Here is a 27,848-nt window from a genome sequence, read left to right as displayed (position 1 = left end):
TATGTTACTGAGAATAAGAGCAATTCATAATGTGTTCGGTATTCACTAAATAAAAAAAAAAAAAAGATACTAGAGTTTATATAGCGAACATAATGAAGAGAAAGGAGAAAGCAAATCACTTGCTTCCAAATAAATATTATTTATATAGATTTTCCTCCCCCCTCATCCTCAACCTATAGGAACGGTGCCATAATTTAAATGTTTGACTTTTATCCCTACCTTCGCTCACAACTAGAGAGTGGAGTGCGGCAGGAACTTGTTTGCTGTGACCAAATCCTTCCTTTTCAAAGACAGTGGTTTGTGAGCAGCTGGTTTTTTGTTTGCTTTGGGTTGGTTGGTTTTTTCGTTGTTGTTGTTTGTTTTTGTGTGTGTGGTTTTTTTGTTTGCTTTGGGTTGGTTTTGTTTGTTTTGTGTGTGTGTGTGTGTGTTTGTTTGTTTGTTTGTTTGTTTTAGCAGCGGAATCCTTTCTTCCAGCATAATTTTACTATAAAATCCGAATTGGGTAACACATCAAAGTGGAGCCTCTCTGACGAAGGAAGCAGAGAAGGCAAGATGGAGAGAACGGAGATTAAGGAATGTTAAAATGAATTAAGTTTGGCCCAAAGCTGCCTATGTGCATTTTTTTGTTTGTTTGTTTTTTGAGACGGAGTCTCGCTCTGTCGCCCAGGCTGGAGTGCAGTGGCGCGATCTCAGCTCACTGCAAGCTCCGCCTCCCGGGTTCACGCCATTCTCCTGCCTCAGCCTCCCAAGTAGCTGGGACTACAGGAGCCCGCCACCATGCCCGGCTAATTTTTTGTATTTTTAGTAGAGACAGGGTTTCACCGTGTTAGCCAGGATGGTCACGATCTCCTGACCTTGTGATCCGCCCGCCTCGGCCTCCCAGAGTGCTGGGATTACAGGCGTGAGCCACCGCGCCCGGCCCTCTGTACATGTTTTAAGTTTGACCTAAGGGGTTCTTTGTACATAGTGAACCCTAACCTAACTTGATGTGTAAACAGACTGGAACCTACTCTTGTAACAGGTAGCTGAGTCTCAGCCAATCACAGCAGCCCAAGCTTCAGTCAGTGATAGGCAGCCAACTCTTCAACCCAGGTTCAAATGAGGCAAACACTGAGCTTTAACTAAGTATGCATCCTTTGTACATCCCTTGCGTTACAGGTCACATCCTTTTCTCTGGCTATAAATATAATCTACACATGTGGTAGAGCAGAGCATTCTGAACCATTTTTGGTCTGGGCTGCTGCACTATTCTAGAATCACAAATAAAAGCCAGTTAAGATCTACGTGTGTTATAATTTGGTCTTTTAACAGAGATTAGGAACTCTGCAGGGCACTGTTTAAAAATCCTTGCCTTAGAGGTTGCAGCATGGCATTAAAGGTAGACCAGAGATCTTTGGTGATGCTTCCACCTCACGCCTTCCTGCTCCGGTCTTCTCTGAGATTCAAAGTGCCACGGTTCAAAAATATCTCAAGAGTAGAAGGTTACATCCATTCATCAAGGCTCAGTTGGGAAAACAGAAACCATTTTAGGTATTTCAAGCAAGAAGGAATTTAATAGAGGGAATAAGATGTTTTAGAAATCGCTGAAAGGGCTTAGACAGCAGTTGGAAGGATACAAAAAGCAAGGAATCTAGCTGCTGCCTTTGAGGATAATCAGGAAATGCAGCCGGGGATTTCAGCTTCCTGCTGCGAGGAAGCAGCTGTCTGCAGGAGCTCTTCTGGAAGCTGCGGCAAGCTTCTGATTTGCCAGCTGCCTGAGCATCTTTCTGCCGCTGTAAGAAGAGAATCCTGCCTTCCCTTTCTTTTTGCCTTGCACATCTTTTGGGAGTACCTCTCAGTGGCAGAATCCAAACCCAAAACCCCTTCTGGCAAGAAGTTGTAAATGTTCCTGTGCTTCCAGGAAAGTGGCTACAGGTGACGCTGAGTTGACAACAGACAAGGCGCAAGGGTGTTTTCTCATTTCACTTGTACAGTAAATTTAGTCTAGAGTAACAGGAAGATGAACATATTTCCAAGAAAGCAGATAAAATAACAAGTCTCCTGTGGTAGAAAATATAAAAAGCATCTTTCCAAAATCATCCTGATTCAGCTGTTTTAAGCCTTCATGGAAAACCTGATTTTCAGTGTTTTTATGTACATATTAACATAATTTATAACCCAATTTCTGTCTCTTCAGGTGAAAATAACACAATTTCTATCATTTCACGTCAAAACTTCATAGGTATCATAATGGCTCTTTAGATTCAGAATCATTACTGTCTTACCTTTACCACCAGCAATCACACTCACGTAATCCTCTTCCCTTCTCATAGTGCCTCTTTGACAGAAAGGAAATAAACTGTGGTCAGGAAAGAAATGCTGATTCCAGGCCCTGTTTGAGTAAGGCAGACATGATCTCTCAATCACATGAACAATTTCAAGGCTTTGGTGAATATTCTTTGAATTCCTAAAATAACTCCTAAATTGTGGCCAGGTGCAGTGGCTCACACCTGTAATCCCAGCAGTTTGGGAGGCTGAGGTGGGCAGATCACGAGGTCAGGAGATCGAGACCATCCTGGCTAACACGGTGAAACCCATCTCTACTAAAAATACAAAAAAATTAGCCAGGCATGGTGACGGGCGCCTGTAGTCCCAGCTGCTGGGGAGGCTGAGGCAGGAGAATGGCATGAACCCGGGAGACAGAGCTTGCCGTGAGCCAAGATCACGCCATTGCACTCCAGCCTGGGCAACGGAACGAGACTGCGTCTCAAAAAAAAAAAAAAAAAGAAAAGAAAAGAAAAAAAACATAACCCCTAAGTTGCCTTTGTTAAAGAACCTAGCTTGGCAGACATCCTTTCCTCGGAAAGAGAGATCCCTGTCATTCCTCAAAGTAATGTTAAAAACACTGCTTTATCTCCTCCCATGCTGCTCCTCAACATCGTTCCTGGCTTTCCTACCCATCTACCACCTACCTCATGCCTGAAGAAGGCCATCTCTACGGATGAACTGGCGACTGGAGAAAGGCATTCTCCCCTTTTTATGTATGAAAAGATAAATTTGAACCTGCCCTCTGCCTTTATCCCTTTTCTCTCCTGTGTGTTTTCACTGATTTGAACATTGCCAGAATCCTATGTTGTTCTCATACTTCTGTGATTCCTTATTTTAAGTTCAAAATGTGATGATCTTATCCAGTGTATATGTTTAATATATTAATGTATCATTTTCTTTCTGGCCATTAGCGCCATGAACAACTAGACCCACAGCTGTCAGAGTTTTTGCAAGGTTTTTCGAGGAGTAAGAGTATGAGTCTAGGAATCTCACTCTTTTAGGATCTTCACCAGGGGGTTCAACAGTGATCACTTCGATTTGCTGAGCACTTACTATGTGCTGATTATTGTTCTAAATATTTTATGTGTTTTATATCATTGAATCCTTATGATGACCCTTTGAGGCTAAAAATAGTCACTTGGATAAACAGGTTTAATGATTTCCCCAAGGTTATCCAGTTAGTAACTGGTTAAATCATAATGTAACTACTACTTTCTGGGCCAATCAAAAAGAAATGGTTGTCAATTCAAAAGAAATGTACGTAGGAATTTGGTTCTTAGTTAATAGAAGAATACTCATATCCTTTTACTTGGAGAAAGATATTTAGATTTTGAGGTAATATTCTGAAATTGTGTAAACAACAGATAGATGATTGCTTCTCTATGTAGCTTGAATTCATTCTCTATGTACTCTCAACTGGCATAAACACAGATTGATTATCTTTTACTTTTTAAAAAAATTGATTCTGGAAGCATCTATATGAACTGTTAATTATTCTAGGGATTACATGGCAGAACTGGAATGGATGTGTGAATAGTATTCATGTGTTACTAATGTATAAAGACAGAAATATAGTCATATATTATTAACCTTCACAAAGCATTAGTCAATATGTGTATCACACCACCTCGTCAATCAGCCTGCACAGGGACTGTCTGACCCTAAAGAGATTAAAGGGGAGGTACTTAACTGTTATCTTCACCACATGCTGAGAAGTGGCCACACTTGTCCTCACTGAGTAGAAATTGTCTTAGCAAGATTTACACCTGCAAAGTCTACCGTGTGTCAGCAAGTTAATTCTGTGTTTTTCACTTCTCACATGCTTCAGAGGAGCCCCCACCAATTACACAGCTAGTCACGGTGATGATCTATGTATTTGGTGGCAGGGTCAGCTTCTTCTTCCAGATAAATCAGTTGTCCAGGTGTTATCCACATGGCAGTCAGAGTGGCCATGCCTTCTGAGATTCTGCCTATTTTCCTCTGCAGTCTTGGTGGCTCTCAGATTTTGCCATCAAATGTGTAAAGCTAGAGTCATTTTTCCAATGCCCACATAACACTGTAGATGGAATGAAAAATACTGGGTTTTTAATTTATAAGAAAAAACAACCCCATTAAAAAGTGGGCAAAGGACATGAACAGATATTTTTTGAAAGAAGACATACATGCAGGCAACAGGAACAAAAGCTAAATGTCACTAATCTTTAGAGAAATGCAAATGAAAACCACAATGAAATACCATCTCACACCAGTCAGAATAGCTATTATTAAAAAGTAAAAAAAATAACAAATGCTGGCAAGGTTGCGGAGAAAAGGGAACACTTATACTTTCTTGGTGGGAGTGTAAATCAGTTCAACCATTGTGGAAAGCAAGGTGGCAATTCCTCAAAGGGCTAAAAACAGAACTACCCATCCAATGGGATTACTGGGTATATGCCCAAAGGAATATAAATAGTTCTACTATAAAGACATATATATGCATGCAAATGTTCACTGCAGCACTGTTCCCAATAGCAAAGACATGGAATCAACTTAAATGCCCATCCATGGCCGATTGGATAAAGAAAATGCGGTGCATATATACCGTGGTAGACCATGCAGTCATAAAGAAGAACAAGATCATGTCTTTTGCGGGAACATGGATGGATCTGGAGGCCATTATCTTTAGTAAACTAATGCGGGAACAGAAAACCAAATACCACACGTTCTTTCTTATGAGTGGAAGCTAAATGATGAGACCTCCTGGACACAGAAGGGAACAACAGACTCTGGGCCCTACTTGAGGGTGAGAGGAGGGAGAGGATCAGAAAAAATAACTCTTGGGTATTAGGTTTATGCCTGGGTGACAAAATAATCTATACAACAAACCCCTGTGACACAAATTTACCTATATAACAAACTTGCACATGCACCCCTCAAGCTAAAATAAAGGTTTAAATTAAAAAGATACTGAGTTTTTGTTATTTATTCAACACCTTTATTGAGGAGGAAGAGGAGGAGGAGGAATTGCCATGTATTAGCAGTTGTGTGTCAAACACTGTTCTAAATCTTTATATATTTTTTCATTTAATCATCAGAATCCTGTGAGTTAGGTAGGATGATCCTCCTTTCACAGGTGGGGAATCTGTTACAGAGAACTTCTTCCAAATAGTATAATATATGAGAAAGTCAGAAATATGAACTCAGGTCAGTCCACCTCCAGAGGACCACCTTCCTGTTCACTATACTTAGTACTTACCTGCTGGTTTCAGAAAACACATTATGTGTTGGGGGTACAAAGATAAAACTGAGATTGTACCTGCTATTGGTTAAGAGGTATGGTAGTCTGTTCTTGCACTGCTATCAAGAAATACCCGAGACTGAGTAATTTGTAAGAAAACGGGTTTAATTGGCTCATGTTTCTGCAGGCTGTACAGAAAGGACAGTGCCAGCATCTGCTTCTGGGGAGGCCTCTCTAGGAAGCTTCCAGTCATGGCAGAAGGAGAAAGGGAGCAGGTATCAAACGTGGCAGGAGAAAGAGGCGGGAGATTCACACACTTCAAACAACCAGATCTTGCGAGAACTCATTCACTATTGTGAGGATGGCACCAAGCCCTAAGGGATCCTCCCCCATTATTCAAACACCTCCCACTAGGCCCCACCTCCAACATCGGGAATTATATTTCAACATGAGGTTTAGAGAGGACACATCCAAACTATATCAAGAAAGTAATGAGTATTCCAACTTAGATCCAAATTTACGAGTGATGCAGATGCCTCAAAAAGAAACCCATGAAATAAAGCAACTGGAAAAAGTTAAGTTGAAGAGGAACTCCATATGGGACTTCCAATGCAACTTCTTTAGTTCTGTTTCTACTTACTTGCTGTGTCATATTGGGAAGTGTGCTTTATTTCTGTTTGGTTCAGTTTCATCATTTGTAAATGGTCCTAATGTTTCCAGTTTACCCGTGAATAAGCCATTCCCTAAGGCTCTTTGGAAGATTTACAAATGCTTAAGCTAGAAGGATCCTATTTGAACACAGAGACAAATGTTATCTCTCTGCCATGTAATATTTTTGCCTCTAGAATTCTGCAAAGCTTAAATCTGTGTCCCTTATTCATCCAAAATACCTGATTAAGTATTGGTTAACGCTTTTAGATGCTCTTTGATGCAGGGTTTTACAGAAATACAAAAGGCTTACAAAGTCCATGGAAATCTAATATAGCACCACAATAGTGCTTTTCAACAGAAGAACAGGAGCTGTTCATTAGCCTCCACTCCCCTACCCATCCTGTTTCTCTTTCATATCCGGCAAGAGCTGAATTGGCCACACCATACGCCTTTTTAGCAAATGATGAGGTTTTTTTACCGAGCCTTAGGGAGGATTATTTGGAATAAAGGAAAAATCAATCTTAATGTTTCTCCCCAGGACTGAAAGACACTGAGGTCTGTACTATCAATCACAAGGTATAAAAATCATGTGTCCATGCTGGTTTGCACTGTATGCAGATAGGACCCCAAAGCTAAATGTCCTGGGGGACCTAGGGCTTGCTCAGACTTGTTACCATCAAGCACTGTTTCCGGAGTAACCAGATGCAATTTTCTCTCTGCAGAGCTGTGCAGTGTGTAGTGTGTACTGTTGGCTCAGAACTGGCCTCTTATCCTGTGGTAGCCTAAGGGAACGACTATCCATTTCTACTTTGGCTCTTATTTTTGTTTTGCTCATCAGAATGGGCCTTCCATGAATCTCCTTTGTTCTTTCTATATAGTTTGATATTTGGGGTAATTCTTCCATTTCAGATGCTCATATCCTTCCTGGAACTTTAGTTTCTCACCCTGAAACAGAATAATGTTCCAGGCGAATGAACTATTTGGAAGACATTAAGTTAAAGGCATTGTGAAAATATAATGAAAAAAATTGTTATAAAACTCTTTGATTTGTCCTTAACTTGAAGATAAAATTCAACAAGCATTATCAGCAGTCTACTGAGAGTAAGGAAGAGCTATACACTGAGAGATGCCAGGAAGAAGTAGTTACTGTTTTTGTTATCACAGATCTCACAATCTACTAGGAATGCTGTGGGCAAATACAGTGCAAGATGAAATGTGCTAAGTCCATAGGAGAGAGGCAGAGTGTTACCAGGGCTCAAAGGATGGCCCTTAACTTTGTTGCAGACACAGTGCAAGGTGCCACATCTTCCATTTGGTCCTCTCAACAACTCCCTAAGTTGTGTATTTGAGGAAAACGAGACTTAGAGTTGTTAAGAAATTTGTTCTAGAGGTAATAAAAGGTGAAAGAATAAATTATATTCCTCTGGGAAGCAGCAGCAAAGAGTATGGTTTCATAGAGATGAAAATTTCTCTTAAGCAGCAGAGTTTGGTTTTTACTATTTTTGGGGAGGCTCATAATAATATATTCTCAAACAAGTGTAGAGACATCTAAGACATTAAGCAGGGCAGTGAATGGAACAGGTATGTCTTTGCTTCCCCAAAGAGTTACTGTTTGTAGCTAGGGTCATATAAGATATTTCAGAGGAAGCATTCTGAGAAACACTAAGAAGTTATATTGCCCATAGTCTCATGACCAGTGGTTGGGGGAAGGTGTAACAAATGATCATTTAAATAACAAATGGTACCGCATAAAAGAAAGTAGGTCTCTGCCTCCTATACCCAAATATAAAACGTCCCCTCTGTGAAAGTTCATTATACAAATTGGGTCATTCTTGTCATCCCCAACTAAATCCAACTCAGGAGGCCAGAGGTAAAATCACTCTGTGTACATTACACCTGCTCCAAGAATTAAATTTTCTACAAGGCCAGCTGCTGAAATGGCCTGCTGTAACTCTAAGACCAGTTTTACCTAGTAGCTGCTGAAACAACCTGCTGTGACTCTAAAGTTGCTTTTATCTACCACCATCACTCCCAGTCAGAGCTTGACAGCTACTAGGGCCAATGAGCTTTCTTTTAAAACAATATGTAGTGTTCGTCTTTCTCACAAGACTCCTAACCTTCTCTTTGTTCTTTGGATATGTCACAGACCATCCATTCTCTGTGTATGCCCCAAATTGCAATTCTTACTTTCCAAATAAAAAATTTTAAATTTAGACATTCATCTCTATATTTTATCTGACTTCAACACCTCCATATTCAGGAAACATTTTTTAAATATAAATATATTACCAATTATGTGACTAGACCATAGAAAAGCACATAATTAAGACACCTTCCGCCGATCCTCCAGTTCCCCTCATTCTTATCCCTTTTATCCTTCCTGATGATTTCTTTCACTTTTCTCCATCCCAGTTCTTAATAAATCCCTTTCATCTGCCCTTCCTGTAAAAGTGGGCAAAAGAGAGAGAGCAGTGAAAAGGCAGGGAATGATTGCTCCTTAATCGAGATGTGAAAGGATTCATTGGTTGCATGTTGTGCCTCAGAGCGTAGGCTTTATTTCCACTGCTGGCTATACACACGTGTATGCATGCTTAGGACCTAATCTGACTAATGTGCATTATGTCCCCATCCTGTGCAGTCAGAAGGAACAGTATCAATGAGCATGGTGGTTTTCAAAATCAATTTATTTTGCTATTAGTAGTTCAAACCTAAAATATCTGGGGTCCGTGAAAAGAGGTAGTTATTATTTGGAGGCAGAAGAACTATTGTTTCTGAAATAGGAAGCAAAATGAAGAGAACTTTCCAAACATGTTTCTTAGATAAGGCCCATCCTGATGTAGAAACATAGCAAAAGAACTTAAAACTAGATTATAGATGGTTTGGAAGATGGGAACGAACAAGTAAATACATGAATTGCTAATAGTGGCAGAAGCCAAGTACTGTTGGGAAAAGAGTAGTAGCTTTGGAAAATGGGACTCAGGGAAGAGTGATCAAAAATAGTTACCATGAAATTTTAGTTTGGTGTAATGACTTAGTTCAAGAAAAAGGGACATCTCTATTCCAAGAAAGTTCAAAGTTACTTTAGCATGTGAAGATCACCCCTCTGTTCCAAAAGCCAGTAGGCTTCATAAGTACATAATTTATTTCTTAAACACGTATTTAGTGCCTACAGTGTACAAAGCACTGGGGTAAGGAAAGATTAGTTTGTATAGGTTTCCAAATAATTCAAGGCAATAAATAAAATGCAGGGACAGTAGTACAGAGAAATTATGAAGACTGGGAGTAGAATTAGCTGGCATTAAATCTCTAGCTTGGAGCTGGAGTATTATGGTGTCTGACACTCAAATGTGACCCCAGTGTTAGGCGTGATAGCAGCATATCCCTTAGGCATTTAAGGAGAGGAAAGAAGTTAGATGAAGGGGTCCTGTCACTGTCCCCATTGACTTTGTAGGCCCTGTGAATTCTTAATATCACAGACCTAATGAGCATTCCTCTTTTTTTTAAAGTATTTAGTTTTGTCCAGGCAACAACATCAAAGGATTTCAGAGTTGTCTTAAGACCTAGTCACATATTGCTATAGGAGTTAGGAAGGTACTATTAATAGTTTTCTAAATAGGAAAACTGAAGATTAAAAATTAAATATTTTGAGGCTGGGCAAGGTTCCTCACACTGTAATCCCAGCACTTTGGGAAGCTGAGGTGAGAAAATCATTTGAGCCCAAGAGTTTGAGACCAGCCTAGGCAACATAGCCAGACTCTTTCTGTACAAAAGAATTAAAAAATTAGCCAGGCGTGGTGATGCTCGCCTATAATCCCAGCTACTTGGGAGATGAGGTGGGAGGATTGCTGTCTTAGAAAGAAGGAAAAAGTGAGAGAGAGAAAAAAGAAGGAAGGGAGGGAGGGAGGGAGAAAAGATAGGGCAGGAAGAGGAAGGAAGGAAGGAGAGAAAGAAAGGAGGGAAGAGGGGAGAGAGAGAGGAAGGAAGAAGAAAAGAAGGAACGAACTTATTTTACCCCAAGTTAGAGTAGAAAACTGTGTGGTGTCTTTCACCTCTGTACAAATAGGAAGAGGATTCGGAAATCATTATTATACTAAAATTTGATCTTCTAAAATGTTTTCAGTGAGAAAATCTCATGGGATCATTCTTCACTGTCTTTTTCTATCTTCTAAAAAGTTTGAATTCACAGTGTTAACCTTTCCTTTCCTGCCGAGATAACCATGTTTCCCTTTTCATTTTCTCGCTTTCCTGACAGCTGATACCAGTCTAAGCTAATACTGGAACAATTTTAGATAATATTGCAGATGCACAAGGACATCCTCATATGAATCAATTAAAGAAGTCACAGTAAGTTGCCATTGAAAGTGTAGCAGCTGCATCCTTGAAAGCAGATGCTCTTCTGGGTCTGAATGAGTCCAATTTTAACTAATTTTAAGACCTAAACAGATTTCAGTCTGGTTAATATTAGGATGTGGAACCACTTGAGACATCCTAATGTCCTAGTCTGATTACTTCTCGATGACAGTTCGTATGTTGGCTTTCCTTGATAGATGCTGGGTATTTAATGCCAGGCATTTTTATGTCAATAGTAAAGAGAGACCCCAAGTCATGGATGCAGCAAAGCGCACTGACAACTCATGAAATTAAAGTGGCTTCTAACAGCAGCATGATTTATAGGGAAAGAACTTGGGGTATAGGGATTCACCAGAATTGCTTTAAACTATATTTCTGTTAGATTCCTGAATCCCCAGAAACCAGCTATAATGAACTACTTCCCCATCCCTACTCTCTCTCTAGATTATACTCAGAAAAACTAAGGAGAAATTTTGAGTAGTAAATGGCAAATTGTTTCTTCTTTTTTCTGATCTTTCTTTAACAATCTGTTGTTATGTTCTTTGTCATATTGCATTGGTCAGTTTAATTAAAAAGGCATTGATTGAGCTTCTGTAATGCCTCTAGTTATTCTGCTGGCCTTGAACGGGGGAAAATACATATAATACATAATTCTTTCACTGAAGTAGTTAATGATCCGGAAGGGAGACATAGTTAATGGAATATAACTTCTAGAATTGAGAGGGGTGGGGGAACATCCAGAAGAGCCACTGACCCTTCCTGGGGAATCAGAAAAGACTTTCTAAGCCAGACAAGGCATAAATAGTTTTGTAAGAGGAGTAAGAGCCATCAAAGGCGTAGAATCATGAGACAGCATGATATATTTAGGAAATTTGCTTTAAAAGGGTGGTAAATCAAAGGGCCAGGGTTGGAGAGGGGATATGCTGGAGAGAAAAAAGGAATGGAGAGATGGAGAAAATCTGGAGGGTTGGACAGAAATAAAAAATCTTGGAAAGCCTTGCTAAGGAGCTTAGACTTGATCATATAAGCAGTGGGAAACACTGATGTTATTTATACAAGAAATTAACATAGTCAAATTTGTGTTTTGGGTAAATAATTTTATCTAACTCATATTTAGTTAGATAAAAGGGGGCCAGGTAAGAAATAGAGACACCAGTCGGGAAACTATTGCAGTAGTCCATGGAAGAGATGGGGTCCAAACCAAGAAAGTGGCAGTAGATACAGAAAAGAAAAAATAAATATTAAGAAAATATTTGTAAATAAAATTGGTAGAAATTAGTCTTTTCTGGAGAAAGTAAAAAAAAAACTCATGTTTGCAGTTTGGACTCCCAGATTGATGTATCACCTATAAAAAGAGAATTCAGGATAGAGAACAGATGCTAAAGAAAGATAATGAGTTTAGTTTTGAACACATTGCATTTGAGATGCCTATGGGATATACAGGTAGCAATGTCTTGCAAATCATTAATCAAATAAGGTTTAGGAGTCATCATTTCATGGATAATAGTGCAAACAATGAAAAGGGATGAGCTCACTCAGAACATATTGGCAAGTAAGGAAGACCACTAGAAGAAAAAGTCCCCAGAAACACCGGCATTGTGGACGGACTAAAGGAAGGGGATTCAGTGAAGGAAACTATGGAAGAAATGCCAGAGGGAGAAAACAACACCCAGAAGAGTACGCCACATAAGCCAAAAGAAGATGATTTCAAGAAGTAAAGGGCCAGTGAATTCAGAGATAGCAGAGAGCCTGCATGAGATGAGGACTGAAGAGCAGCCAGTAGATTTGGCAATTACAGTATCATCGATGGCTATTACCAGAAAAGTTTTGAATAAAAAGGTGAGGGCAGAGTCAGATTGTGGCACACTGAATCGTTAATAGGAGGTGGGACTGGAGAAAGTCAGTGCTAAGATTCTTTTGACGTCTTTGTTGAGGACTACTAGGGAGCAGGTAGGTAGTACAAAGGGCCTGAGGAGAACAGCGTGAATCTGGAAAAGTTGCTGAGAAAGGGAAGGAGCTAGCCAAGCACCAGGGAAAGGATTGGCAAGTGGTACTGAAAGCTTTTTTTGAAATTAAAATCCAGAACATTTTAGTGGCAACAATCTATACATTTTTGTCTTTTTAAATTAATATATTATAGCTGTACATATTTGGGGGGTACATGTGATATTTTGATAAATGTATACAATGTGTAATGATCAAATCCAGGTGACTGGGATATCCCTCACCTCAAACATTTATCTTTTCTTTATGTTGAGAACATTACAATTCTCTTCCATCTATTGTGAAGTATACGATAAATTATTGTTAAGTACACTTACCCTATGGTACTATCAAATATTAGAACTTGTGTCTCCTAAGTGTATTTTTGTGCCCATTAACTAACTTTCCTCTCCCCCTCCACCCCCTTTTTTTTCTCAGCCTCTGGTAATCACCATTCAGCCTCCTTGAAATTCCCTGTTCAGGTCCCACATTCGAGTGAGAATGTGTGATATTTGTCTTTCTATGCTAGCTTATTTCACTTAACATGATGACCTTCAGTTCCATCCATGTTGCTTGACTGACAAGATTTTATTCTTTTTTTTTTTTTTTTTTTTTTTTAAGATGGAATCTCACTCTATAGCCTAGTGATGCAATCTCGGCTCACTGCAACCTCCACCTCCTGGGTCCTGGTTCAAGCAATTCTCCTGCTTTAGCCTCCTGAATAGCTAGGATTATAGCCACTTGCCACCATGCCCAGCTAATTTTTGTATTTTTAATAGAGACAGTGTTTCACCATGTTGGCCAGGCTGGTCTTGAACTCCTGACCTCATGATCCACCCGCCTCGACCTCCTGAAGTGCTGGGATTACAGGCATGAGCTACCGCGCCCTGCCAGGATTTTATTCTTTTTATGGGTGAATAATATTCCATTGTGTATATCTACCACATTTTCTTCCTCCACTCATCAGTTGGTGGATATTTAGACTAGTTCCATATTTTGGCTATGGTAAATAGTGCTGTAATAAACATGGGAGTGCAGGTATCTCTTTGATACACTGATTTCCTCTCTTTTGGATATACCCAGCAGTGAGATTGCTGGCTCATATAGTAGTACTATTTTTAGTTTTTGAGGAAACTCGATGCTGTTTTCCATAATGGTTGTACTAATTTACATTCCCACCAGCAATGTATGAGCGTTCTTCTTTCTCCACATCCTCACTAGCTTTGTTTTGACTTTTTTATAATAGTCATTCTCACTGGTGTGAAATGATGCCCCATTGTGGTTTTGATTTGCAGTTCCCTAATGATTAGTGATGTTAAGCATTTTTTTTTTTCATATACCTGTTGGCCATTTGTATGTCTTCTTTTGAGAAATGTCTATTCAGGTCTTTTGCCCATTTTTAAAATCAGATTGTTTATTTTTTTTTGTTTTTGTTTTTGCTATTGAAGCTGTTTGAGTCCCTTATATATTCTGGTTATTAATCCCTTGCCAGGTATATAGTTGGAAAATAATTTGCTTTATTATATAGGTTGTCTCTTCACTTTGTTGATTGTTTCCTTTGCTTTGTAGAAGCTTTTTTGGCTTGGTATAATCCCATTTGTTTATTTTTGCTTTTGTTGCCTGCACTTTTGAGGTCTTACCCAAAAATCTTTGCTCATACCAATGTCCTGTAGCATTTCTCCAATACTTTTTTCTAGTAGTTTCATAGTTTTTAGGTCTTACATTTAAATCTTTAATCTATTTTCAGTTGTTTTTTAAATAAGTTAAAAAATGAGCATCTAGTTTCATTCTTAGGCATACAGATAGCCAGTTTTCCCAGTGCCATTTATTAAAGAAACTGTCTTTTCCCTAATGTGTGTTCTTGGTGCCTTTGTCAAAATGAATTGGCTGTTAGGTGTGTGAGTTTACTTCTGGGTTCTCTATTCTGTTTCATTGGTCTGTGTGTCTGTTTTTTATGCCAATACCATGCTGTTTGGGTTACCATAGCTTTGTAGTGCAATTTGAAATCAAAGTAGTGTGATGCCTTCAGCTTTCTTCTTTTTGCTCAGGATTGCTTTAACTATTCTGGGTTGTTTGTGGTTCCATTTGAATTTTACGATTTTTTCTTTCTATTTCTGTGAAGAACGTCATTGGTATTTTGATAGGGATTACATTGAATCTGTAGGTTGCTTTGGGTACTACAGACATTTCAATAATATTAATTGTTTCAATCCAGGAGTGTAGATATCTTTCCATTTTGTGTGTGTGTCTTCAATTTCTTTCATCAGTGATTTATAGTTTTCCTTGTAGTTGTCTTTTACTTTGATAAAATTTATTCCTAGGTTTTTCTTATTGTAAATTGGATTTTTTTCTTGATTTCTTTGGTGGATCGATTGCTGTTAGCATCTAGAAATGCTACTGGATTTTTATTTTGTTTTGTTTTGTTTTGTTTTGTTGATACAGGGTCTAGTGCTATTGCCCAGGCTAGAATGCAGTGATGCAATCTTGGCTCACCACAACCTCTGCCTCCCAGGCTCAAGTGATCCTCCCACCTCAGCCTCCTGAGTAGCTGAGATTACAGGCACCTGCCACCATGCCTGGATAATTTTTGTATTTTTAGTAAAGACAGTGTTTCACCTTGTTAGCCAGGTTGGTCTCTAACCCCTGGTCTCAAGTGATCTGCACGCCTCGGGCTCCCAAAGTGCTGGGATTCCAGGCATGGGCCACCGTGCCCGGACTGATTTTTGTATGTGGATTTTGTATCCTGCAACTGTACTAAATTCATTTACCTGTCCTAAGAGTTTTTGGGTGGAGTCTTTAGGATTTTCTAAATATAAGATCATGTCATTTGCAAACAAGGATAATTTGATTTCTTCCTTTCTAGCTTGGATGCTGTTTCTTTCTTTATCTTACCTAATTGCTCTAGCTAGGATTCCAGTACTTTGTTGAATAAAAGTGGTGAAAGTGGGCATTATTGTCTTATTCCAGAACTTAGTGTAAGGCTTTCAATTTTTCCCCATTCAGTATGATACTAGCTCTGGGCCTGTCATAGATGGCCTTTATCATGTTGAGTTATGTTCCTTCTATACCCAGTTTCTTGAGAGTTTTGATCATGAAGGGATGTTGAATTTTATCAAGAGCTTTTTCTGGCATCTATTGAAATGATCATATGATTTTTGTCCTTTATTCTGTTGATGTGATATATCACATTTATTGATTTGCATATGTTGAACCATCTTTTCATCCCTAGGATGAATCCCACTTGATCACTGTGAATGATATTTTTAATGTGTTGTCAAATTCTATTTGCTAGCACTTTGTTGAGGATTTTTGCATTTATATTCATCAGGGATATTGGCCTGTAGTTTTCTTTTTTGTTGTTTCGCTTTGTCTAGTTTTGGTATCAGTGAACAATATGTTCTTTTGTTTTCCTGTCAAATTATGAGTTGTAGAATTGGCTCAATGTTACGTGAGTTTTAGGGCAATTATAGTGAAAGAAAAGTATTCAAGGGAGTTGAGGTTTATGGTCAAAGAGTAGCTCAGGGGATCAACCATGCAATTCATGCTGAGGGTCCTAAGAGGGACTTTTTCTACCAGGAGAAAATGAGGGGATTACAGCATTAAAGTTATAATGGAAATGAGGGTGGGAGAGAGTTGAAAGAAGAAAAGTTTTTGATCTGAGAATATGATATTAGAATTTAAAATTTCAGAGGCTGAAAACAGGATTTAATTTTGTAGCAAGTTATTAATTTTTTTTTGATTTGCAGTGATTTAAAGAGGTGTTTGTTTTTCTAATATAGCAAAAAGTCTGAAGTCAAGCAATAGCTTCTTTTGGCCAATGGTTCAACAATACTTAATCCAGCACCTCTCTGATTCTTGGTCTTTTCCTCTCAATAGCAAGGTGATGCAACTTCAGGTACTTCAGTCAAATCAGAAAAGTGGGGAAAGTGGGAGCAAGTGGTGGCACCAGCCTCAATTCTCCTTTTATCGGGGAAAACAAAAGACTTCCCAATAGCCACAAAAGACTCTACTTAGGGGGCCAGTGGACAGATATGATACATGGTCACCTCTAGCAACAAACAGGGCTGGGATTATAAATATTTAGCTTTCCAGAATCTGTAGTGGAGTGAGCAAAGGAGAGAATGAAATTGGAAGTAGCTGCTGGTTCACCAAAAAAGCAGTGTCTGCTCCAAAGACCAATGTTCGGCTTCCTTTTATGGAATAATGTTTATGTAGTACAGAAAGCCAAAATCATCCTGCCACAAACAGCTAACTAGGCGACTTAAAGATTCATGCTTTATGATGTTCCCCGCCCTGTGTCCATGTGTTCTCATTGTTCAACTCCCACTTCTGAGTGAGAACATGAGGTATTTGGTTTTATGTTACTGTGTTAGTTTGCTGAGGATGATGGTTTCCAGCTTCGTTGATGTCCCTGCAAAGGACATGAACTCATTCTTTTTTATGGCTGCATAGTATTCTGTGGCGTATATGTGCCATGCCTGTCGAGGGGAGGAGGGCAAGGGAAGGGAGAGCATTGGGAGAAATACCTAATGCATGTGGAGGCTTAAAATCTAGATGACAGGTTGATAGGTGCAGCAAACCACCATGGCACATGTATACCTATGTAACAAACCTGCACGTTCAGCACATGTATCCCAGAACTTAAAGTAAACTTAAAGTAAAATAAAAATAAAAGATGGCATGCTTTATGCAGTGGTCATAGGAGGAACAAAGATACTAAGAATGATCTGATGTCACCCATCCCTAGTATTAGAAAAACAGCTCAGAGTGCATATCTTCATAAAGCGATCAAGCACTAACATATTTAAAGTCCAATATGTGTGGTCTCTGCTGATATGAAGAGCAATACTGGAGATAAATATACAATGTAGCCTCTTAAAGGGTATGTACAAGGGTGTGTGTGTGTGTGTGTGTGTGTGTGTGTGTGTGTCTAGTAATCTCATACCTTAACTGTAACCTCCCAAGCAGATTGTGTTAGCATTGCTTTTTTATAGATTTTCATTTGACACTGAAGATCTAGTTAATGGCTTTTGTGTTGTCTTTGTTTGCCATGCTTAGTATTTCTTTGCTCAGTATATTCCTTCTTGTTAAGAAAACTGTGTAAATTTCAGTAAGCCCTGAGGAGCTCACAAGCCAGCTTTCTAGTAGAGCTCTGGGCATAATTTTTCATGTTACTTTAATAAAATGTTATATTTTTGCCATAGATTACAGTCAAGAGAAATGTACAGTGTGCTGTTACCTGAAACTACTTTTTACCTCACTCATTCTAAGTTTTACCTCAGCAGCTAATCTGCCATAGACTTACTCAACTTAGATATTTCTTAATTTGTAATTTGACAGTGGTTAATTGCCACATGATAAAATTACGTATTTATAAAATAGGAAAGGGGAATTTTTAAAGTTTCTTGGCGGGATTTGTCCAGAATGCCTTTGATGGAATTTGGTTGATGAGTATATCTTTGGACCTCAGACTAGGAGTGAGACTTCAAAGTCCAATTTCTGCCTCTTCTCATTGATACAAGATAACTCTCCATGCTATAGTCACTGTCACCCCATAGAGGAATTGAAGGGCTGAAAAGCCCTGAAATGTTTTTAAATATTACAGTTGTATAGTTGCTTTCCTCTAGCCTGTTCCATGAAAACATTGCAAAAGCAGTGACCTTGCCTTGCAATCAAACAACATGATTAATGCTAACGTTAGAGAAGAGATGCAATGTCATACATCTAAGCTTCAGCAGATCAAGTTAGTAAACATCTAGAATGATACCAAGGCTGGCAATAATTTAAAATCTGCATTGCTACATTCCCTTCCTCCTCACCCATCAGTTCCCTTGAACAACATTCTTTTTTTTTTTTCATGTTTGCCATGTTATTTTTACTTATTACGATCTTGTTCCACAGAGGAGAACTTAGCCTTACATATTATAAGCCTGGATTGTCTATCCAAGCCGTTTTCTGGACTTAGCAAAGTTTAGGAATGGATACAGTGCTGAAAGGTCATAAGTGCAGACACTACACACTATAGCAAGACGTTGGCTCTCTACCCTATAAGGTGAATGACCTTCTGAGTTAGTGATGCCTCACCAATTCCTATGTTCCCTAAGTCCAGAGCGCCTCTTTCTTCCAAAGGACTCTCTGAAAAAGAGAAGGATTTTCATACAGAAAAGCCAAACATATCAGAAATTGAATAAGGATGGATGGAATTATTTTGTAAGTCTACTGTTGCTGTAATAAATCAAAGACCTAACCTGAAAAAATCACTTGCTAAAGAAGAATAATGATTGCTTATGTTTCTTGCTTATATTAAGTTTTATACGTTGTTATTCTAAGTGTTTCACCTACATTAATTCATTTAACCCCATGATATAGATACTATTACCCTCACTTTACAAAATAAAAGAATAAGGCAGAGAAAATTTGAATAATTAGCTCTTGGTCACATAAAGGAAATGTTGGAGCCAGGACTTAAAGCCAAACTTTGAGGCTCCAGAGAGCTAAGAAAACCTTTGAATGAGATTACCAAATTGTTGGTTGGTAATCTTTGAGAAATTGTGGGGAAATGGGGATACAATAGAAGTTTAGAGATAAACAAATGTTTTTTATTTTTGTTCAGCATTTCTTTGAAGAAAATGTCTAAGTGGTGCTAAATATTTTAATAAATTGGTTTGGAAATATATAGAAGGTAGCTTTATCAAATTTTCCAGAAAGACCTTTTTAGGACTTTTAGTTGGCCATAAGCTATATATGAGCTGAAGTGGAATATAGCACACTACCACTTCCACCTCCCAGAATTTAGGGAAGTGTAAAGCATCATGGCATCTAGAAAAAGGGAACTGATGATTCTGTCTAGACTGGTCAGCCCTTTCTGTAGTATTTATTCTGTTTTGTCCTGAGTCCTACATTTCAAGGGAAATAGAGGAAAATTCTAATGTTTTGGTAGGTAAATTTTGAGATTATAAAATGATTTAATTCAATCATTAGAAGAATGGGTAAAGAACTGTGGACATTCCACCTACAAAAGGGAAGACTTCAGGGAAGCCAAAAGAGGTATCTTCAATACTTGTAGTACTGACACATGTGGGATTGCAAAGTTAGGTAAAATTAGAGCCAATGATTAGAAGTTAATGGAGGCAGATATTGGCTTGATGTAAGATGGTCAAATCTTTCGGAGATGGAACAGGCTGCCTCGAAAGGTATTAAGTTTCCCTTCACCAGCATTTGTGTAAGTGTGCAACCAGAATGTGGACAGCCACTTGAAGGTGCACAGAAGACGGAGGCACAGAGCAGGTGGTTGGGCCACATGATAGTGGAGGCCTCTTCCAGCTCTGAGGTTCTCTTTCTGTAGGTTGGTGCAAAAGTAATTAGGGTTTTTGCCATTGAAAGTAATGGCAAAAGCCTCAATTACTTTTGCACCAACCTAAATATTATTCTATGAGTTGATTCAAGATAAGCCACTGAGCTTCTATGTGTAATCAAATATAGAAACAGTCTATCATGTCTTGGACTTCTAATGCTGCCAACACTAGTGTTACCCAAACTAGTAAAAACAACAAGATGAACAGCAAAATAATGTCATTTCAAAAAAAATCTGTAGGCATCTAATGAAATGACTGGTGTTTTATCCTTACCTTTCAGTGCTTTCTCCTGCTCAAGACAGCCACACGAACACGGATCTCCCCCCAGTGTCAGAGCAGATCATGCAGACTCTCAGTGAACTTGCCAAATCGTTCCAGGATATGGCTGACCGCTGCTTGCTGGTCTTACATCTGGAAGTGAGGTATGATACAGCCAAGCCCAGGACCTTGCAATTTGAATGCACTGTGGTTCATAAATCACTTACTTATTTCCAGGGAGTATCACCATAATTTCTGGCTCATATTATTGATGTTATCCCTTTTTACGCTGAAAGTTATTTTTAGCCATATTCAGTGACTGTTTGAGGGCATGGTGTATTTTGAGTGTGGTAATTCAGAGCTGGCATGGTCTATGAAATCAGGTCACCTGGATTGAAATGTCACTATCAGCTGGCTAGGCGATTGTTGGCCAGTTAGTTAACTTTACAAACCACGGTTTCCTTATTTTAAAAATGGAAACGGTAGTTTCTAACTTATAGAGATTTTATAAATGGAATAATAATTAGCACAATGCCAGACACAAAGTAAGTGCTCAAAATATGGTAGCTTTGCTATTGTGGTGACTTTATTGTGATTCATATTTTTACTAAAGTGCTCTGCTAGTCAAGAAGGGAGTCACGCTGGAAAAAGTAGACGGAAAGAAGGAAAAGAATTATACTAATACATTTTAGTTAACCCAGTATATCTAAAACAGCATTTCAATAGGCAGTCAACAGAAGTGACTGAGGTATTCAGCATTTTCCTTTGCGCTAAGCTTTTGAAAGTGCCCATTTATACTTACAGCACATCACAATGTGGACTGGCCACATGTTAAGTGCCTGGTAGCTACATGTACCCAGTACTAGCATACTGGGCAGTTGCCAAGAGTGGCTGGGGCTGACTAGGAATGGGATTTTTTTTCTTTAAGATAAAATGGTCAAAAGAAATGTGACAAAGTAACAAGAATGATCCATCTGTGCAAAGATCTGGAGGAAGAGAGTTTCAGACAGAGGGAGGTACACTAACAAAGGTCTTGAGACAAAAATCAAGCTTGGTTTTTGTCTCAAGAGCAGAGAGGAGGCTGATATGCTTGTAGGCTGATGAACAAGCTGGGTGGGGAGGACTGAAAAAATAAGGCACAGGAGACAGGCTAGAGCCCAGTCCTGTGGAGTCATGAAGCCTGACACATTACAGGGTCTTACAGACCAAGTGAATCATTCAGATGTCACAGAAGCCATGGAAGGGTTTTAAGAAAGGGAGAGATACCAATTAATTAACATTTTTTAAAGGTCACTCTGGCTGTTGTATGGAAAAGGGACTGCAGGGAAAAATACGAATGGAAGCAGGGTGACCAGTTGAGACCAGCTCTGAGCATCAAGGTGACAGAGGTGGAGGTATGAGAAGTGTAGGATTTGGGACACATGCTGAAGGTAGAGCTAATGAAGTTTGTTGATAGATTGTATTGGAAACAGGGGCTGGTGCAATGAGAGGAAAGACTCAAGGAAAACCACTAGTTTGGGGCCAGAGCAACTGTGTGGATGCTGGTGCCATTAACTGAGGGGAGAAAGACTGAGAGAGGAGAAGGGTTGAGGAGAATGGCGGCAATCAAGCCTGCCATGTAGAGATGTTCAGTTTGAGATGCTTATTAAACAACTAGGTAGCAATGTCCAAACATCAGGACCAGAAAGTGCATGGTGTGGTAACACATTCTGTTCTGTATTGCTTTGGAACATGATTAACATTGATAGACTATTTTTCTTTTCATTTGAAATCTTTACTAGATTTAGGGTTTAAAAATGTAAATAGGACTTTGTTTGATAGGTGACCCTTGGGAATATGTTTGGACTTCAGTTAGAACTTGAATTTATTTCCATGGTGACTCCTTGTGTGTGCTACTTGCTTTTTATCCTTCTTCATTACCATTGCCCAGTGAGTTACCTCCTTATTGCTTGTGAGAGCCTTGTGAGTGGAACAAGAAAAGTTAACATTGCAGATTTAGAATCTGCTACTCAGCTTTATTCCTGATGTTATTTCTCACATTAATCTGTCCAGAAATAAAGCTCTTTCTATATATTTTCTGATTTGTTTTACAATAATTTACAGATTTGGTATCTCTTTATTTACAAGTGGACAGTGAAATAAATCAGGTGTCTTCTGTGAATAAATATATGCAATAGATGGAAGGAAATGAAAAACACAAAGTAATATTCTAGTGCTGCTGTTACCTGAGTTACAAAGGAAAACAAGGGAATACCAAATTAGTTACTATCACAACTCCTGGTATTTATACTATTGATTGTGTGCTTATATGTGTTCTACATTCAGAATTGTCTACTTATGTGTAGTTAATTCCAAGTGGGATATTTGTAACACATTTGAGTAAGATCTTTTAAGTCCTTAACCCCTATTTCTGCCCTTTTGATACATCTTGGCAATACTCTTCTTAATACTGAACATGCTTTAGTCATTAATTTACAAGAAACTATACAGTGCTATAACACCGGTTGCTGTATCTTCTTCAACACTAGTCTAAAAACAGAAAAACGTCATTTTTAATAATGAATATTTTAAAAGACTGAATTTTAGAGCCCTGGATGTAGAATTATCTTTCCTTGAATTTAACTCAGAACACAAAACATGGGATTTTTTTAAATTAAATTTCCCCACTTCCTTGTATAACATGGTTCCAACACTCAGATTGCTTTCTTGTAAGTGTGCTTCATTTCGTCTTTGTTCCTTTTAAAGTAAGGTACATACAACTAGCAGAATATGCCACATAAGGCTCGGATAGTGAATGTAGACACACTTACTGTGTCCCGGTCATGTTAACAATTTTTTTCAGTTTGCACAGTGATGATACAAAATGAGTAAGACAGATTTCATGCCACTCTAGTATAATAACGCTAGAATAGAGCTGTCTGCTAAGTGCTCTGGGGGCATGACTGTGGAAGAGACCATCAAACAGCTCTTCCAGGTGTGGCTTATTCATTGTGATGGCTGGCCCCGAAACCTAATATCGTGCTGTATATTAGGTGCTCAGTAAAAATGTGATTAAGAATTAGCTGGTTGGAAACCAAACCCAGATAAAGTAAGTGCTACTTTACCAAACAAAACCTGTTGTCTTTAAAGAAACGAATTGGTTTGCAGTTTCTGTTTTTACACAGTAGTCCACTTGTAAGTCCACTGAATTATCTTAAGAGGTACAGAGGCTGTGTGGCCAACATCATTCTCATCAACTAATATTTGTTTTGTTCCCATCCTGCTGTAAAAAAGGAATTAGAGCTTAGGCCCAGTTGTCCAGCAGCTGGTGTGGTGAAAAAGTGGCTGATTAGTTCCTGTCTCTGGCACTTTTAGCCAAGAAATCACTGAGATAAGAGTACAGATAGAAGAAAAAAATTCATGGAAAAAAGTAATGAGATATGCCAGCAAAAAGTCCAGAACAACTTCAGATGCCAAAAACTGGTCTTGTTCCCCAAAATATCTTTATATCCATAGCACATATTTTTCTTTGACATTATTAAAGTTCAAACCAAAAAACTGTTTTCAAATCCCACACAGTCTGTGTTGAATGATCCATCTAAGGAGTGTTTGACATTTTACCTGTGTCATTGTGGTTCACATTTTAACCACCAGGCAGCCCCTTTCCACAGTACAAAGCATAAAGCAAATGGTACCCCCAAGAGACGAAAGACATGGTGAGCCCATTAAAAACTGTTGAGGTTTGTTTTTTCTATTTGAACTTTAGAAGAAGAAAATTAAGTTGCCATTTGAGTCCAAGATGCCAAGAATGTCACCTTTATCAGCTGATTTTTCTCACCATCAGGAGGGCTCTAAGTAGGTTCAACAGCAACTGTCTATCACTGTTGGGATCCTAAGTGTGCACTCTCTGAAAATCATCCACCCCACTGTGTAATCAGCAGTGTTTGCAGAATACATTAATGTCAAAGTCATACTAAGGTCAGCAACAACAGGCCAGAATTTAAATTTAAAAAAATACTTGATTTGAATTTGGCATTAGCTGATGACTATTTTAATTTCTTTCTTTTTTTTTAATCTCTAATCACTTGGGAAGAAGATAATACCTTAAAGAAAGGTTGTATGTCTTCTCTCCCAATAGCTTCAGGATCTCATAAGCTCTCACCTCCAGTTCCTAAGAATTTCCTAACTAGTCGCTCTACTTCCAGTTGCTTCCATTCTCTGCTATTAATCCACTCGTATACTGTGCCAGAGTGATCTTGCCAAAGCTTAGGTCTGATTATATTATTCACCTCTTAAAATCCTCCTAAGGCTCCCTGTGGCTTCTAGGATAAAGGCCTGATTCCCTACATGGCCTTCAGAGCCTTGCTGACCTGGCCCGTGCCCATCTCCCCAAGCTTGTGGCATGCCTGTAATGTCGGATCTGTGTGCATCTGAAAAGAACTACTCACCAGTCCTCAGACCATCCTGCATTTATAGTCTCATGCTATTTTACATGGTCTTCTCATTGCCTGGAGTCATAATATCTGTCATTTACTTTAAAAATACTTTAGCGTAGATGCTTTAATTTTATTCAACTTCTTTGAAAATAAAGTTAAAAATAAAATTTAAACTTTATTTAAATTTCAACCACAGTAGCAATCAGTGCCCTAGTCATGAATCCCATTCCAGAGTTGGTCAACTTTCATTCTGTCAGAAAGATCACGTTCCAGAGGAGGCTGCAACCAGTGCCATTACTGGTGTTCTTATCAAAATTATACATTTGTGCCAATTAGTACATGAATGTCAGAATGAGTTTTTATTGGTGAAATTAGTTATTAGTTAATTAGTAACTGTTAAGATAAGCATCTATCAGTAAAAATGAGCAGTAGTCAAGATATTTGGATTCTCTTGGATGAACTGCTTTTAAGAATATAACACATCCCATATAAAAGTTAGCTTAAAATGGATCATTCAACTAAATGTAAAATCTAAAACTCTAAAACTTCTAGAAGAAAACATAGGAAAAAATTTTTATCATTTTATTTAGGCAGAGATTTCTGAAATATGACACTGAAAGTACCATCCAAAAAGAAAAAAGTTATAAGTTGAACTTCATCAAAATTAAAACCATTTTTGATAGACATTGTCAAGATTAAAATACAAGCAAAAGACCAGGAGAAAATATTTGCAAAATGCGTATCTGATAAAGGACTTGTATCCAGAATATATAATGAACTCTCAAAACTTAAGAAAACAAAAAACCCAATTTTTAAAACAGGGCAAATGATTTGAACAGATATTTCATCAAAAATATATGTACAGAAAATAAGGACATGAGAATATGCTCAACATCATTCGTCATTAGGAAAATGCAAATTAAAACCACAGTGAGATACTGCTCTACATCTATTGGGATGACCAAAAATTTTTCTTTAAAACTGACAACACCAAGTACTGATGAGGATGTGGAACAACTGGAACTTTTGTATACTGCCAGTAAGAAAGCAAAATGGCACAGCTCCTTTGGAAAGCAATTTGGTAGTTTCTTACAAAAGTAAACATACGCTTACCATATGATCCAGCAGTCTCACTTCTAGGTATTTATCCAAGAGAAATAAATGCAAAGTTATATGCACACAAAAATGTGTACATGAAGTAGCTTTATCCACAACCACCTAAATCTGGAAAGAATCTAAATATCAGTGGGTGAATAGATAATCTGTGGGACATCCAATTCAGTGGAAGGCTACCCAGCAAAAAAAAGTAATGAACAACATAGATGAATCTCAAATGCTTTGTGCTAAGTGAAAAAGCCAAACTCAAAAGGCTACATACTGTATGATTCCATTTATATGGCATCCTGGAAAAGACAACTGTAGAGGCAGAAAAATAGATCAGTGGTTGCCAAAGATTTGGGAGTTGAGTAGGGATTGACTATAAAGGGACACAGAGAATTTTGGAGATGTTTGTGTTCTATAATTTGGTTCTGGTGGTGGTTATACAATTTTACATGTTTGTTAAAACTAATAGAACTGTACACTAGAAGGGGGGAGTTTTACTGTTTGTAAATTATTTCTCAATAAACCTGACTATAAGTAAAGAAAGATGACAGGCAAAGCATGGTCGCATCATTAGAGATAATAATGCCCTAGGCTTTTGCAGCCATTCATTTAGGAATATTTCTTATTACTTGATGCCAATTGTAAAGGTAACAGAACATGGACCCTGGATTATGTCATCATGTCTTACCTCCAGTGAACCTTCCATGCAAGGTCAGACAGAGCACCTAAAATGACAGTTAGGACTAGACTGGGCTTACAAAACAGCCTGTCTGAACTCTGCCTGCCAAGGGATACTGTTGGTTTGGGTTGTTTTGTTTTGTTTTTTTTCTAGGGTGGGGGATTCAAAATAAATACCTGCATGTAGGGCAGAATTTGGACTGAAACACACTCTGATTACAACTTTAAAAGGCTGTGTTGGTGCAGCCAATCCATACCCACCTCAGACTTCTTCAGCAGCTACTAATATCTGCCAAAAAGAACCTGAGAATTGTGTGTGACCAGACTGACACAGGCCATTTTCACACAGAAATGCCCTCCTTCCTCAAGCTGTCAGATAGATTCTGTGAGACTCAAACATCACCTTCCGTCAGGACCCTTTCCTGATACCCTGTGGCACGTTTCCATGGCACACTGTGTAGATGTGCTTGGAGTGAGGTGCTGTTCTCTCTTAGTCATTTTCTTAATCTGCCCCACTAGGCTGTGGGTCTTTAAGGATATAAACTGTCTTATATTTCCAGGGCCTAGCACAATTTCTTACAAATTCATAGAGGTTACGTACGTGATTTACTTAACTAATACGTTATCATTAATAAATATAAGACTAGTGATGACAGCCAATACTTACTATGCACGCCATTTGTGCCAGACACTGCTATACATAACACTTAATATGTAGTAGTAGTGTAATCACAGCACCCTATGAGGCAGCTGTTGTTTTTACCCCCATTTAATGGATGAGGAAACCGAGGGATAGAGAAATAAAGTAACTTGCCTAAAGTTATATAGCTGGTGACTGAAGCCAATGTAGTCTCCTTACACTTTTAAGATCTGTAAACTCTGCCTCTCATCTTCATTGCAACAGTATCTGTTGAAAATTACAATGCTTTTCACACTATGCCTACAACCCTGGCATTGAAAAGAATTTTAGAACTCCTTACCAACACTGTATGGATTAAACAAGCAATGATCATAGCAGCCAGCTTGCCCCAGATCACTCAGTTGTTCTATAGAATAACTAAGATGGCTTTCTGGTTAAAAGAGGGGAGGGTGTTTACATTAAAACATACAAGGCCACAGCTGCTTCATATTAAGTGTAGAGCAAAATGTCTGGCACAAATAGAGTACAGAGTTAAGCGTTGGCTATCATCGCTAGTCTTACATTTATTAATGATAATTTAGTAGTTATTTTGGTGCTGTGTCCCAAGATCACTGCCCTTCCTGGAAAGATTTATTAGTAACTGCTCTCCCCATCTCTCTTTTTTTCAGGGTTCACTGTTTCCACTATCTCATCCCTCTTGCAAAGGAGGGGAACTATGCCATTGTGGCTAATGTGGAAAGTATGGATTATGACCCCCTGGTGGTCAAGCTCAACAAAGATATCAGCGCCATTGAAGAGGCCATGAGTGCCAGCCTTCAGCAGCACAAGTTCCAGTATATCTTTGAAGGTCAGGCCCTGCTTCTGTCTCCGGGAGTTGGGGAGGAAGAAAG

General features: G+C 38.6%; 2 protein-coding genes across 4 annotated transcripts in view; one reads left to right on the top strand and one right to left on the bottom strand.

Annotated features, from left to right (window-relative positions):
• EXOC4 (exocyst complex component 4) overlaps nucleotides 1-27,848 on the top strand; it is an 816,109-nt gene that overhangs the window by 725,311 nt on the left and 62,950 nt on the right. For all 3 annotated transcript variants that reach the window (XR_007723890.1, XM_050782435.1, XM_050782436.1), the window contains exons 15-16: nucleotides 20,144-20,285; nucleotides 27,627-27,805. Coding sequence is in view for 2 of the 3 variants with exons in the window: in XM_050782435.1 (XP_050638392.1) it covers nucleotides 20,144-20,285; nucleotides 27,627-27,805 (321 nt within the window). In the remaining variant the exon portion in view is untranslated. The remainder of the gene's footprint in view (nucleotides 1-20,143; nucleotides 20,286-27,626; nucleotides 27,806-27,848) is intronic.
• Nucleotides 1-27,848, bottom strand: part of CHCHD3 (coiled-coil-helix-coiled-coil-helix domain containing 3) — a 1,241,194-nt gene that overhangs the window by 1,197,695 nt on the left and 15,651 nt on the right. The gene's annotated exons all lie outside the window — the stretch shown is intronic.

The sequence above is a fragment of the Macaca thibetana genome, chromosome 3 (genome assembly GCF_024542745.1).
Source record: "Macaca thibetana thibetana isolate TM-01 chromosome 3, ASM2454274v1, whole genome shotgun sequence".
In the NCBI taxonomy this organism is placed as follows: Eukaryota; Metazoa; Chordata; class Mammalia; order Primates; family Cercopithecidae; genus Macaca; species Macaca thibetana.
Note: the sequence above shows the minus strand (reverse complement) of the source record. Positions and strands in the feature narration are given on the sequence as shown.